General features: G+C 40.8%; 1 protein-coding gene across 1 annotated transcript; it reads left to right on the forward strand.

The window, feature by feature from the left end:
• The first annotated feature begins 225 nt into the window (after positions 1-225).
• Positions 226-14,839, forward strand: HSF2 (heat shock transcription factor 2). Its single transcript, XM_035109195.2, has 13 exons — positions 226-486; positions 5,040-5,148; positions 6,138-6,265; positions 7,211-7,335; positions 8,297-8,372; positions 9,070-9,131; positions 9,257-9,341; positions 10,170-10,315; positions 11,517-11,780; positions 12,762-12,867; positions 13,173-13,226; positions 13,809-13,893; positions 14,143-14,839. Exons 1-13 carry the CDS (start codon positions 358-360, stop codon positions 14,427-14,429), a joined length of 1,656 nt encoding a protein of 551 aa, XP_034965086.1. The 5' UTR covers positions 226-357; the 3' UTR covers positions 14,430-14,839.
• The last annotated feature ends 279 nt before the right edge of the window (positions 14,840-15,118 follow it).

The following is a 15,118-nucleotide window of genomic DNA, read 5'->3' on the forward strand; positions in this document are numbered from 1 at the left end:
CGGTGGAAATTTCCGTCTTCGGATTTATATATTTATTTATTCCGCGCACGGAGCCAATGGGAGCCCCTCCGCGAGCCCCGACGCTTTTCCGACCAATGAAATGCGAGAATTCTCGCTGTTGTGGCACGTGAGGGCCGCGCACGTGGACTCGTTATGTAAAAGGCGGGGCGAAGAACTCGCGGCCCCCCCCGCGCGTGCGGAACGGCGCGCACGCGCGTTGCGGGGGGAGGAGCGGGCAGACAGTAGGAGGAGCAGCAGCAGCCGGAGCGAAGGCGACGGCGGCAATAGCAGCGGTAGCGAAGGACAACGGCGGCGCCGACGGCCGAGACTGCCTTAGGCGCACCTCAGAGGGCGACGATGAAGCAGCAGCAGCCGGTAACGTCGGCGGCGAACGCGGGCGCCGCCACCGCAGTCCCGGCCTTCCTCAGCAAGCTCTGGGCGCTGGTGGGCGACGCGCCGAGCAACCAACTCATCACCTGGAGCCAGGTAGGCGCTCCGGAGGAGGCGGATGGGGGCGAGGGGAGCGGGTTGAGGCGAGGCCTCGCTCGGTTGGCGACGCGGTGGGAATGAGGGAGGGGATCGGTCTCCCCGCCCCCTCCCATCGCCGTTTCATGGACCGCGCGCTCCTTCCTTCCTTCTCACCATTTTTTCTCTCCGTCTCCCCTCAGCCGCCTATCTTCCTCCCTCGCGTCTGTGTTGCGTCTTTGGCCTTCGATCGCACAAAAGGCCTGGAGAGGGGGGGGGGGAGAGAGAAGAGAAGGGGGCGTGGTCAGGCGTTGGTCACGCTTTCTGTTTTCCTGACGGGCGTGGGGGGGAGGGAGGCAGGGGCTTCGCGCGGCCTACCCGCGATGGGCCCCGTGAGGCCCGAGGCGCACTCGGGTTCGCCATGAGGGTGCCTTCGTCCGAGGGAGCGGGGGAAGAAGGAGGCCTCGGCAGCCGCGTATGCCCACCGCACGTTAATCTGAAGGCCGCGCTTCGGTTTCCGCAACAAGGAACCTCCCCCCACTCCGCGCAATCTACCGAATGGCTACGAAACAAGTTCCAGGGGAAGGGAGGCGACAGGCAGCCCAAATATAAAGGGGAGGAGGATGTTCCGCGCGACCCTTTCCAGACGTGGCTTTGACGTGGGCACGTGTGGATCATTACATACCTACCCGCTTCCTTAACACGGAGGTGGTTAGTATGTAAGAGAAACGCTTTGTATGGAAACAGTCCGCAACCAGAGGGTGAGGGGTGTTCCTGCGTGTAGTGTACACACAAATAAAGGCACGAGTTAAGAGGACATACTTAGGTCGTGAGCATCTTACTGACTGTGTTAAGATCTGGTTTGGGGGAGGCCCTGTTCCATGCATTATTATTTTCTCGTTAGGCATGAACTTGGTCAGTGGTTCTAGGTAAACCATTACAGTGTTATCTTGCCTATTACCTCCACAACATGGCTTTACAAAACTGTTAAGCAGGAGTGGCAGAACTGCCCTTACAGCTACTGGCTTAGCCTCTTCTCATGCACTATCACACATACCTGCCATTTTATTGACTTCCAAGAATCCACTAATTTTGGGGAAAGAAACATAAATACACACACAGTGTTGGGGTCAGTAGAGCGGTTTAGACCTCTGTAGCTCCAGGAGATCAGCAAGGGCTGAAGGTGGTCCTCAAGTCAAAAAAGGTTAGTCACTTCTCTTGTAAACAGATGTAGCCATGTTGGTCTGTCTTACTCAAAACAGTTGTCTTGTGTATTGAGATGTGGATCATTTTGAATGCACTAAAGTGCTAAATAATCACTATAGTTTCTTGCCCTGGGTTTAATTCTAGTAGTGCTCCCCTGTAGGTAGGCTTACATGGAGAAGAAGAGGTGGCAGGTCAGTAGCTCCGTAGACCATATGTGGTCCAAAAAAGGGGCTGCAGGTCATTAGATTACTGCTTCTCTGTTTTGCCTAAAATAAGGCAAATTCCAAGAATTATGGAAGGAGTTACACCTGTATGAGTAAAACCTTATGCTGAGAAACAGAGAACTGAGATTGTTATGAACAAATTGATGTATGCTGATTATGCTCTTTCTGTAACAATGTAGAAGAGGTCCTCTTTCATTAGCATCACGATTGTCTGGGAGCTTGTACAAATGGGAACAGCTGGGTAGGAAAGCTTTGGTGATCAATTTTCAGACAGTCTTTGTATGCCTAAGACAAACAATGTCCAGATCTCAGGAGGCACTCATCTTTTGCATAGTTTTTGTGTTACATTCGCTATCCTGCTAACAGTGACACTTTATTTTTAGCATATGAAGTTTTAGGTATGTAATTCTTTTGTTTGATTCCAGGCTTAGGAACTATTTGGTAGGTAAAAATAGGCTATTTAATCATCTTAATATAAGCGGTAAGATTTACACTGCATTTTGTATGTCCATGCATCCATTTCAAGTCTCTCTAAGAGGAAGGGCACTTTCTATTGAGAATATAGTTGCAGGAATTTGTGCAGTCATGTACACTAGTTTGGCAAAGAAACAAAAGCCAGGGTGTTATGGGTAGATGAAGGGGCAAACAATATAGAAAGGGCATTGGTGGCAGCAAAGGTTAAAAGCTCTGCCTAAGTGCTTGTCCAGGAAATCTCTCTTCATCTTCCCTTGCAGCATTTCTGTGGAAAGCTGCAAATGTGGTGACTTAGTCAAGTCTTCATCCAGGTAATGGGAACAATTGAAAACATCCAATCTCTCCTAAAGACCTTTCAGGAAGTAGTACAATAAAGAATGCTGCAGAAGCGCTTGACACAACAGAGAAGCAGTAGGTAACAGACCAAGGACAGTGGTGTAGTCACTGGTGCCGCCAACAGGAAACCCAAAATTTGCAGGGGACAAGCAGAACAGGCCAAATCTTGCAGTTAATTTTGTAAACAAGAATTTTTAAAAATGTCAACACCACCATACGCACTACACGTGTGCTCTAATGTGCACATGAAACTTTTGTTCAAGTAGACTTTCTCACAGAGAGACAAGTTGGAAGAATAAGCCTTTTGGGCTGCTCCCTTTCGTGACCAGAGCATTTGAATATTTTCTCAACCAAGAATTCTCGTCTTTGTAACCTTCCACTTACTGAGCAACATGCATACCATACTAATAGGGAATATGGTCTGCCTCCTTCATGTTTTATCTGAGTAACCTTGAGGAGTTGTGGAAATAAGCTTGTAAATGTTTCTTTTGGTTTTGTCTAAGTTTTTATCTAAATATAAATAACGATTCTGATATATTATAAGCTCAGCCATGATAAGAATGAATATTATCCGGGTATATATGCAGCAGAATCATTCTGCAGTTGATTCTCATTTCGCCATTTCATTTTTAATTAGCCCCTTCTTCCTGATTTTCCAGATCTTGCTGCACTCTGTACAGTATGTACATACAAAGATTAGCATAAAAATATAGTGATGGGCAAGATGATTCCTAACTTGCGTCAGTGGAGTTGCATCCACTGTTGTGGATACGCAATCTGACCAATGAAGTTGATGTTGAAGAATCATTGCTTCGACGCTATTGATCTTTGCTTCTTCCAGTGCACTGGCATTAGTTCGCCTGTCTTTCCAAGTGATGTGTAAAAATTTTCGGAGACACCATTGATGGAATCTTTTAAGGAGTTGGAGATGGCATTTGTAAGTGGTTCATGTTTCACATGCATACAGTAAGGTTGGTAGTACTATAGCTTTGTAAACAAGCATTTTGGTTTCCCTGCGAATGTACCGGTCCACAAACACAATGCATTTCAATCGGGAGAAAGCTGCACTTGCAGAGCTCAGGTGTTGCTGGATTTTGGCGTCAATGCCGGCCCTTGTGGAAAGGTAACTGCCCAGGTAGGAGAAGCGATTGACACTTTCCAACCTTACACCACTGAGTTGGATTTGTGGCACTGCAGAGGCGTTGTTTTGTGCTTGTTGATGCAGCACTTTGGTTTTTTGGATGTTGAGCGATAGGCCAAGCTTTTTATAAGCTTATGCGAAGATATTTAGGTTGGTTTGGAGGTCATCCACTTAAGTGTGCACACACTATGTTGTCATCAGTATGCTGAAGCTTTATGACAGAAGTTACAGTAACCTTACTCTTTGTTTTCAGCCTACTCAAATTAAAGAGCTTTACATCTGCTCGATCGACAAAGTGTAGGGTCATGGCAATTAAAATAATAAATAAGAGTTGGGGTGATATCAACCCTGTTTAACACCTGATCCCACTGTGAATGGTTCACTTTGAGAGCAATTATCTACAATTGTTGCTGTCATATTATCATGGACGAGCCAAACTATGTTCACAAATTTATCTGGGCAGCCAATATTCAGGACAGTCCACAGGGCATTACGATTTACAGTGTCTAAGGCCTTAGTCAAGTCAATAAACACCATATACAGGGGTTGGTTTTGATCTTAGCATTTTTCTGGAAACTGTCGAGCAGTTAAAATCATGTACACTGTCCCCCTAGAACAAGGGTAGGCAACCTAAGGCCCGTGGGCTGGATGTGGCCCAATTGCCTTCTCAATCCGGCCCATGGATGGTCCAGGAATCAGCTTATTTTTACATGAGTAGAATGTGTCATTTTATTTAAAATGCATCTCTGGGTTTGTGGGGCCTGCCTGGCGTTTTTACATGAGTAGAATTGTGCCTTCTAGGTTGAAAACGATTTTGGAATTCAGGAGGGGTAGCCTTAGATATTGTTCGGAGATAGTTTGCTAAGATCCTTGCAAGAATTTTGCAGGCCACAGCTAATAAAGAGATGCTTTGATTGTTTCTGTAATCCGTTCTATCACCTTTTTTAAAGAGATTGATAATTTTGGCATTCCTAAAGTCTGCTGGGATCTCTCTCCCAGATTTTTTCGATGAGCTTGTGAAGTTGTTGTGTAAGTTCAGTTCCGCCCACTTTGAAGACTTCGGCAGGTATCCCATCACATCCGCTGGCTTTGTTGTTTTTCATTTGGTTAATGATAGTCTATGCCTAAGAAGCTGTTTTACATTTCTAACCACATTATTCAGGCATTGAATGTGATTGTGATCTTCATTGCAGAATGGACAGAGTTTCCTTGTGTTGGATGAACAAAGATTTGCCAAAGAGATTCTTCCAAAGTACTTCAAGCACAACAACATGGCAAGCTTTGTGAGACAGCTGAATATGTGTGAGTTTTATAACAATATGTAGTATTAACCTTTAGATACACTGGTCTACATTTAAAACATTGAACTTAATAGAATTCAGTTCTGACATGGATTCTACCTTTTATTGTAATAACAGATTCTAACTATTCCTCAGCTTTAATCATTTATTGTACAGTACAGTATCGTAAGGCATTCAGCTGCAGTCACTGACTGGAATGCAAGGGAAAACAAGCAGAATGCATACTGCATATTGAGTGAATCAAAGAAATGTAGACTTGGAAGGGACCCAGAGGGTCATCTATGCAGGAATCTCAACTAGGAGGACAGCTGACGCTGAGAGAGAATTGATTCAAAGCAATGAGCTATCCTTATAGCTGCAGCCTGCAGCTTGGTTTTTGTATGAACTTCAGTCATGTTTGACAACCAGTAATAAGGTTTTTATAAGCGTTTTCAGAGCATGTGTGGCAGCTTTATTTAAAAAATTCCCATGATATTGATAGTATCATCTTCCAGAAGGGACAGGTTTTGACATGACACGTAGCAGTGTAAGTTCATCTCCTTATTTTAGGAAGGACACCCATCTTGTAACACAGCATTGTGTTGTGATGATCGAATGTGTATGTCATATTTTAAGTGGCACTTTAAAGCTAGAACTCTAGGTGTAGCCTTCATAGTACTAATATATGAATGCTGTGGTTGGCTTTGTTGTTCTGCCTTCCAGAGTTCTTATGAGAATGGCCTTGTTATCCCAAGATAAAACCCAGGACCAATAAGGGAAACAAAATGGGATCCTGCATAGGTTAATAATGCACCTAGGGTTAGTCACACAGAAATTTGTGCAAATGAAGGGCAGCTTGTAGCAGAATAGCTTTCAGTAAAGGCAAAATAAGTGTGAGTAGGCAGTGTTGATACCTGCACAAAGACAGCACCATTTTTTCACTCAACTGAATGAGGATTGTAGCCTTGATTATTCCAGTCGGTTTTTCCATAGTTTGTTTATTCTTTTCAGATGGTTTCCGTAAGGTAGTCCATGTTGACTCTGGCATTGTCAAATTGGAAAGAGATGGCCCTGTTGAATTCCAACACCCCTACTTCAAGCAAGGACGGGAAGACTTACTGGAGCACATTAAAAGAAAGGTTAGTGAAAGGGAGTCTGGAAGCTTTGAACCTTCTGTAAGCACTGACATAGATTCATGTGAGGGTTTGCCAGGATCTTACAGATAGTGTAAGTGGGAACAGAAATCTAAATTGCAAAAAGGAAAGGTACAATTCAGTTTTACTGAGTACAAAGCAATACACATGCCAGCAAGACTGCCGTGCAACAGTTCAAAACAACTGCATGCAAGCCTTCAGTCACATCGAGATCTAGAATTACAGATCAAGGATGGCTTACTGTAACCTAAAATATGCCTTCAACAAAGGGGGATGGCCAGTTCTCTGATCTAAAAGGCAGAAGCGAGTCCTGGACCTATTATGATCAGTCTTAGGAAACGCTTCATCAATGAAACAGAAATCCAGGGAGGAGATGTTCAGAGTCTTATCTTCATTTGGCACAACTTGAACTATGTCAGATTTCACTTGCTTACCTTCCACACTTTTTCTACTACTTTGCTACTCATTTGCTATGATACCTGCATAAAGTAGCTTTGGTAAACATCTGGGTGAAAAGGGAATTCTCTATAAGAGATGGAACAAGGCCATTATCTAACCTATTTTCTTAGGAGTCCTGACCATCCAGCTTGAATATCCCTCCATTATTCTCTTGACCTTTCCGCCCTATGGTGAAGTGTGGTGTAGAAATTTTATTAATAATAATCATACATACATACATATATGGCACTTCCCTTTTTATTCCTTCTGAATTATTTGAACTCAGTATAGCCTTTGTTTATTTAGTTCATTTTCAGATAGCATATGATCCCTACATGATCTTGCAGATTCCATCCATGTGTACATTTTCGTTAATTGAAAGCAGAAGTACAAAGCTCTGCATAGATTCAGAGCAAAACCTTATTTATCAGTTAAATAGTCACTGTAATGCCTATTTTTAAAAGTAACATGTTAACTTAAATTTCTGAACAGGTTTCTTCTTCAAGGCCTGAAGAAAATAAAATTCGTCAGGAAGATCTGTCTAAAATCATTAGCAGTGCTCAGAAGGTTCAAAGTAAACAAGAGACTATTGAATCCAGGCTATCTGCTCTGAAGAGGTAAATGAGATTTCTAGCTTGATTTTTCAGGAGGAAGAGTATGAAAGACTACTAGTTCAACTAAAACTGTTTTTAGATATGCTTAAGATGCCCAAAGTGGCTGGGAAAACCCAGCCAGATGGGCACGGTATTTATTACTATTACTGTTATTATTAATATCATCATTATTATTTATATCATTACTGGTGGGTTTATGGCACTTTTAAGGAAACAGTTGTTTATTAAGGCTGGTATTCACCTAAGTGTTACTCTGAGTAGATGCATTGAAATTAATGGCCATGACTATGGGTCTTCCATTTCAATGGGTCTGTTCTGAGTAAGGCAACTGAGTACGCCCTGTAGTGCTGTCTTTGTGTATTTTGTATTACAAAGAAGAGGTGTGACAGATCCCTGTTTCAAGGAATTCACAATCTAAAAAAGGAAGGGGGGAGGAATAATCATGAATATGTGATTATTTTAATTACATATGTTTTGGCTTAGTTAACATTAAGGTATAATTACAGTTCCAAGTTTCACTAGGTCAGTTATTGGGATGCGGGTGGCGCTGTGGTTGAAACCACTGAGCTTCTTGAGCTTGCCATTTGGAAGGGGGCAGTTCAAAAATGTGCAGTGGGTGAGCTCCCATTGCTCTGTCCTAGCTTCTGCCAACCTAACAGTTGAAAAGGACACCAGTGCAAGTAGATAGGTACCACTGCGGCAGGGAAGTACTGTAAATTGTGTTTCCATGCACTTCGGCTTCTGTCACGGTGTCCTGTTGCACCAGAAGTGGTTTAGTCATGGTGGCCACATGACCTGGAAAGCTTACTGTGGACAAACGCTGCCTCCTTGGCCTGAAGTGAGATGAGCATCGCACCCCATAGTCACCTTTGACTGGACTTAACCATCCAGGGGCCCTTTAACTTTTTACCTTTATCTAGCTCAGTTAGTAATCCTTATATTGACTGTAAACATTTTGAAACAGAGAAAATGAATCTCTTTGGCGGGAGGTAGCAGAACTGAGAGCAAAACATCTGCAGCAACAGCAAGTTATTCGAAAGGTAATTATGTAACTTCTTTCTTCAGAAGAATAATTTAAAGTCATCTATAAATGCAGTGCAAAATTGGAAGGGAAGCAGTAAACTTTGTGTATTGTAAAGGGGAAGGGGTTTTAGTGGAAATTGGTAGCTTGAATGGTGGGTGACTTGCAAGAATTCAATAAAGCTTGAAATTGTCTTCTCGGAGATAAATTGGAGTGGGTGGCAAAAAGCTCAGATGATCTGTTTAGGATATGGTAGCATGAAATGTAAAGGGCATTAATAATCTGATTTTGTTAAAATTGTATAACAAATGGTTACGAGATTAAAGGCAGGGATATAAACATAATATAAAACTTGAAGAACTCCATGTTTTATATTTTGAATGCCTTAAAGTTCCATCTGTATACATTCATTTCTTCTCATAATTTTTAAATAGTTTTTAGAAAAATCTGATATCGAAATATACAATAATTAGGCTGTTTAGGTATTTGCACTATTATCTCTGCATTAGAATGACACCCAGACCTCTAAATCCTCTTGTCCTTAACTTTCCTAATAGGAAAGTGACTCTAAGCATTTGATATTTCAGGCTTTAATTCTAGCCTACTTGACTGTGTATAGTACCATAAAAATAAAATTGAACTATTGAGTTTAGTTGAACTTGCTCCTAATTGTGTGTAGGATTTTTCTAAAGGCAATATTCTGTCTTTCTATGCAGATTGTACAGTTCATTGTCACCCTTGTTCAGAATAACCAACTTGTGAGTTTGAAACGAAAACGGTAAGTATCGAGTTGACGATACTGGAATTGTAACACAGGTTTATTTTGTGAATATATAGTGTTTCTAGAAGCATAAGTTTAAATTCTTGTGTTTTTTAGAAACATTTTTTTCTTTTATGATTTAGCCCATTGCTTCTGAATACTAATGGGACACCGAAGTCCAACATATTCCAGCAGATAGTCAAAGAACCAGCAGAAAACAAACATCATGTGAGTTAATTCTGAAATATACTTAAGGAAAGTATTAAAAAATGGACAGAATCACTGCATGGTTGGACAGAGAAAATACAATATTCCCCATGCAAAAGAGTACAGTAATCATTATTCGCATAGTACTTGTGTCGGCTGTTCTCCTTTATATGGAGTGAAAATAGATCAGGCATATAGCAGTAAGGTATACTGTTGACAGAAAGAGAGGGGGCACCAAGTGATGCTTTTCGATAGCATTTACACCCAATACTGCATTGTCAGATTATTGTTTAGTTTTGGTAGCTAAACGGGGAGGAAACAGGGCAAAATATTCAGCTAAAAGAACAGGCACCATTGATGTAGGAGCTATTTTTTTCCTTAAACACAATCTGAAGAAGTCTTGTCTGTACACATTGTACAGATTTTGCTTTTTCTGCATCTTCTCCCGCAGATTATTTCACTATGTTGTAACTTTCTTCCATTCATCTTGAACCCTCTAAGGCCCACATTGGTTGTGAAGGTGAAAATGTATTTTTTCCTCTTTATTTTGTGCACACAAACCTCCTAATTAGGATGGCAACTTTTGTTCAGAACTGTAGTTACTGTCTCACCCTCACCTTACAAAGTTAAGGGGAGGGTGGTTTCTCCAGATTCTCGTTTTAAGCTGCTTTTTACATTTGTCAAGACAGCTCATTTGGAAATTGTATCATTTTCCTCCTAAATGTTGTTTGTTTAGTATGATGTCTGCATTCCTAATGATTTATAAATCTAAATTGGTTTCAATTTATGGTTGATTTAAATTGTTTAAAAACTCACTATGGCACTGTTTTGGTTCTTGTAAATGGGCAGGTACCGCACAGCAGGACTGATGGCTTAAAGCAGAGAGAACAGCTGTCAGACGATATTATTATTTATGATATCACTGATGATATTGGTGATGAAGAAAAGCCTCCAGTTACTCCAGAAAGCAGTGAAGATGCTGCTTCAGACTCAAAGTAAGAAAAAATATTTAGTGCATAATTGGAATTAAATATCCTCAGGCACACTTAACTACAGAAATTGTCCATATCTTACTTGATAGTTTGACCCTTGTGTAGATCCCGAGATACCTGTTTAATCAAAAGATAAGATCCAAGATATCCAATAGGTTAGTTATAAATTTTAACATTAAATCAAAATTATTCTGAAAGGTAACTGATGAAAGGTGTAAGCTTAAGGGAGCCATCCTAAAGCCTATGGAACGTCTCTCCTGGTATGCATCATGGAGGACCTTACGGTCCACAAACAAACCTTTGAGGTCCTGGGCCTCAAGGAAGTTAGACTGGCCTTGACCAGAGCCAGGTCCTGGCCTGGTGGAACGCTCTGTCGCAAGAGACCAGGGCCCCACAGGATTTGACATCTTTCCGCAGGACCTGCAGCTGTTCCGACAGGCCTATGGTCGGGGCCCAGTCTGGACCCCCCCCCCTCTTTTTTTGGTTATAAGACCCAGTATGTAAGTGGCCACCCTAAGCCTTTCCACCGGCTCATATAAGACCAGCACAAACAGTTGGGCTTGGTGAGCACTCAATGTTCCCATCCACTATAGTTATAATCTGTGGATTGCCATCTGATTTTATTCTACTCCAAATTTTATTTTAAGATGTATTTTAATCGATTGTTTGATTTATGTTTTTAATGTATCATACTTTGATGTTAGCTGCCCTGAGCCTGGGGAGAGCGGGGTATAAATAAAATTATTATTAAGTGGAGTGAGTGTAGCTTTGCTGTGGGATGTCATATAACACCTGCTAGAGTCTCCCTGATGCACACTCACAAAAAGCTCCACAGGCATATACTCCCAGGACAAAATGGGGTATGTTGGAGCAGATTCCTGGGGGAAAGATTGAAATCTTTTAAAAATATGCTACCACCTGCCATCCTAGCCACATTTGAGTTGAAATAGCTTACCTCTCTTCTCTTCCCCTGGATCCCAACAAACAGGTAATTCCCTCTTCTACCCTTCCTCCAAAAAAGAAAAAGAAAAAAAAGTACTAGTATTCTCAGCATTTGAGCATTTAAGGAAGTGCAAAACAATAGCATTAAGTAGCTCATAACAAGGGCAGAGGTTTAATAGCTGTTCTCTACGTTAATATGAGCTGCAAAGGAAATGTGGTAGGTGCTGCTTCTCTTTAATCACATTTTTAATATGTATTGCAGTTATAGTCCTGACATTGTAATAGTCGAAGACGACAATGAGGATGACTATGCTCCTATAATTCATGAAAATACAGCTGCTGAACCAGCCACAATTCCATCCACTGATTCTGTCAGTCCTTCCCCTTATGGTGCAAGCCCATTAATGTCTGGTGCTGTTCAGTTAAACAGCCAGTCAACCTTAACAGCAGAAGACCCAGTCTCAATGATGGATTCAATACTCAGTGAGAATGGAGTGATTTCACAAAATATCAATCTTCTTGGAAAGTGAGTCACATTCTTCAAATCATCTTTAAAGTTCACACTTGTTCTCTCTTTTTTTAAGAGCTTCAAGAAGAGTTGCATGAGTATTTAAATTTGCACTAGTTCTCCGATTTGTTGCTTTCTGAAAATGGCATAGTGGGTGAGATTCAAATGTTTCCCAATTCTAAGTGCTGGTGCTGACACATATAAAGCCTTACAGAGCTCAGAACCTCAATACCTTAAGGACCGCCTCTCCCCATACAAACCAAGCTGGACCCTGTGCTTGTCATCCCTTCCCCAAGATGTCCAGAGTGTAGCAACACAAGAATAGGCCTTTTCTGTGGTGGCTCCCCATCTGTGGAATGCTGCCCCCAGAAATGCTCGCCTGGTGCCATCATTACATGTCTTTAGGCAACAAGCAAAAACATACCTCTTTAGCTTTGGGTATTAAATAATCTGTGGCCTGTTAAGAAGAGGGTGAGTGTTATTATTATGCTTTGTATTATGTATATTTTTTATATGCTCAGCCAGTAAAGCGAGATGAGCGCCGCAACCTGAGAGTCATTCGCAACTGGACCTAACTGTCAAGGGCCCCTTTACCTTTACCTAAAATATGTTTTTAATGTTGTACACTGCCCTGGGATCTTTTGAGTAAAGGGTGGTATATAAATCAAATTAATATTTCTTCAGTATTCCTGAGTTTTGGATTCAGTAGTAACGGTACAGATAGCTTTTAGAGTAGATGCTCGTTTCCTTTTTTAATACTGAATAATCTCATGCTTAGTGGTCTTCTGTATAATCAGTGCATGGTTGATCCACTATATACCCCCAATCAACATCATGGATCACTTGCAGATACCTAGAATTATACTCTACCTGTTGAATTCCAAATAATCCTAACGGTTGTCCTCTTTACCTTAATTTTTCTTCTGCACTTTGATTCATTTGCATAATATATTTCTCAGAAAAGCTAGAATTTCATGGGGTTTTCTTGCACTCCTTTAGGGTTGAACTTCTGGATTATCTTGAGAGCATTGATTGCAGTTTAGAGGATTTCCAGGCCATGTTGTCAGGACGACAGTTCAGCATAGATCCAGATCTCCTGGTTGATGTAAATATTTACACTATTCTCTTTTTACTTCTATCTTCCTCACAAATTTGGCTTTACAAAGATTTTTTATAAGAAAAATACATTTGCATTTTTAAAATGTTATACCTTAAAAGGTCTATATTAATAACAGCTTGAGACTGCAGTTTCAGAGAGCAGCAGAATAGTAGTTTGTGCTTGAGGATTTGTGCAGAACATTTCTATTTGTGGCTATTTCAGGCACAAAAGATTAGTTTGGTTTATAAGTCACCCAATTTATATTTAGAATATAGAATTTTAAAACTTGATATACATTTTGTCTTGTCCAGCTATTTTCAAGTTCCGTGCAGATGAATCCTACAGGTCATATCAATAGTACAAAAGTAAGTTTTAAAGTAGCACAGCAGTGGGAAATACGGTGTAATGTCAATGGCCAGTTGTCTAATTAATCCAGTTGCATAGCATGTTAATATTTGTTTAAACATTTTGTGTGCCTTAACAAGGCTGATACTGAGACATTATTTAAAGATGCGGCTGTTTTCCTTTTTGTGCTTTCCAGATTTTTTTTCCTGCATTTTGAAAAATTACACATGTGCATCTTAAGTTTTCAAGTTCTATATTGGGGGGCAGCACATGCTGGCAGGAACATTTTAAAAGTTATTATCAAAGTACATTTAGCATTCAAAAGAGGGCAAAAAGCACAGGCTAAGAACTGGTTTTGAAATGGGAGATTTGCGTCGTTTTAAAATGTATTATTATTTTAGACATGCTTTCTAGAGTAAAATTTGAATGTGATTGGGTGGATATACCCATGGTGAAAGTCTAGATTTCTAAAACTCCTGTGTCCCAGCTGCTAGATATGCTCCTGAACATTTGCTTGTAGCAGTTATCTTCTAGACAGATGTTTTGTTCCTAAAATAAATAGCACGGTCATCTGATTTTTGTAACCATGCTTGCTTTTTAAGGTGGAGACAAAGGGAATTGAAACTATGAAGACTAATAGTGCTGAACCATCTACACAAGATGTGCCTAATTCTGACCCCAAATCAGGTTGACACGCAAGTTCTCTTAGTTTCAGAAATGTAGATTGGGTATAATTTAACCTGCATTCATAAATACCCTTATTTTAGACACAAAAGGAATAAAATATATGTTAACTAACATATACCCAGTATGTTTGGAAAGTGAGTTGTAGTTGTGCTGTACATTGCACAAGTTTCTCTTCATTCTTTAGCCTTTTCTATAGGAATATAGAGCAGTTGAGTAATTACTTTGTTTGGTTTGTTTCTTGCCCTGCAGATAAACAGCTCATTCAATATACTGCCTTTCCCCTACTTGCATTCCTTGATGGAAATCCAGGCTCAGTGGAGAATGCAAATATGACACCTGAATCTGTATCTTCTGTGGATAAACCAATAGAAGTGGATGAACTCCTGGAAAGTGGTCTGGATCCTCAACCAACCCAAAGCAAACTGGTTCGTCTGGAGCCACTGACAGAAGCAGAAGCTAGTGAAGCTACACTATTTTATTTGTGTGAACTTGCTCCTGTGCCAATGGACACTGATATGCCACTGCTGAACAACTAAAATGAGAGTTAAAGCAAACTTATTTATTGAGGCTATTGTTTGGGATCTATCTTTTGTAAAAGGCATTTTGTGAGCAGCTACTGTGGAACCTTAAACAGGTCGTTCTATCACTTTCCACAAAACTCGGGTCTCAAAAGAGCAGTTTAAACATTTATACAAACTATCAACAGTTCAAAAGGAGTTCATTCTAGTGCTGTCATATTTGGAATTATGTATTCAGAATATGCCAGGTAATTGGATGCTCTGTATTAGCCACTCACGGTTTTTCTTGTTCACTTTTAGTCCCTAATGTATGACATACACAAGTAAATAAGCAACTCTGGATGGAGGTTGTAGCACTCGGAGTTTAATTCTTCTGTACTTTGTTTTCTATTTTTACAACTTTGTTTAAATAAAACTGTGTTAAGGGACCAGAACTGAATGTAGTGCTTCATTGAATTGACAAGTGTCCATCTTAAATTCATAGTCGTAAGAGTATCCACTACTTGCTTCACCCCATAGGCACAAATGCTGTTGAATGGGTTGGGGGTTTTCTGAGAATGTGTTCTTTGATAAAGGGGATTTTCAGTAGCAGGCTAGAGGAAGTATATCCAGTACTATGAAAATGTATGGCCTATAGCCACATTGGATGAAAAATCAAACCAAGACTAGGAACACCTAAACAGCCATCTTTTCTGAATGTTTACTAA

This window comes from Zootoca vivipara, chromosome 3 (assembly GCF_963506605.1).
Source record: "Zootoca vivipara chromosome 3, rZooViv1.1, whole genome shotgun sequence".
NCBI classification, from domain to species: Eukaryota; Metazoa; Chordata; class Lepidosauria; order Squamata; family Lacertidae; genus Zootoca; species Zootoca vivipara.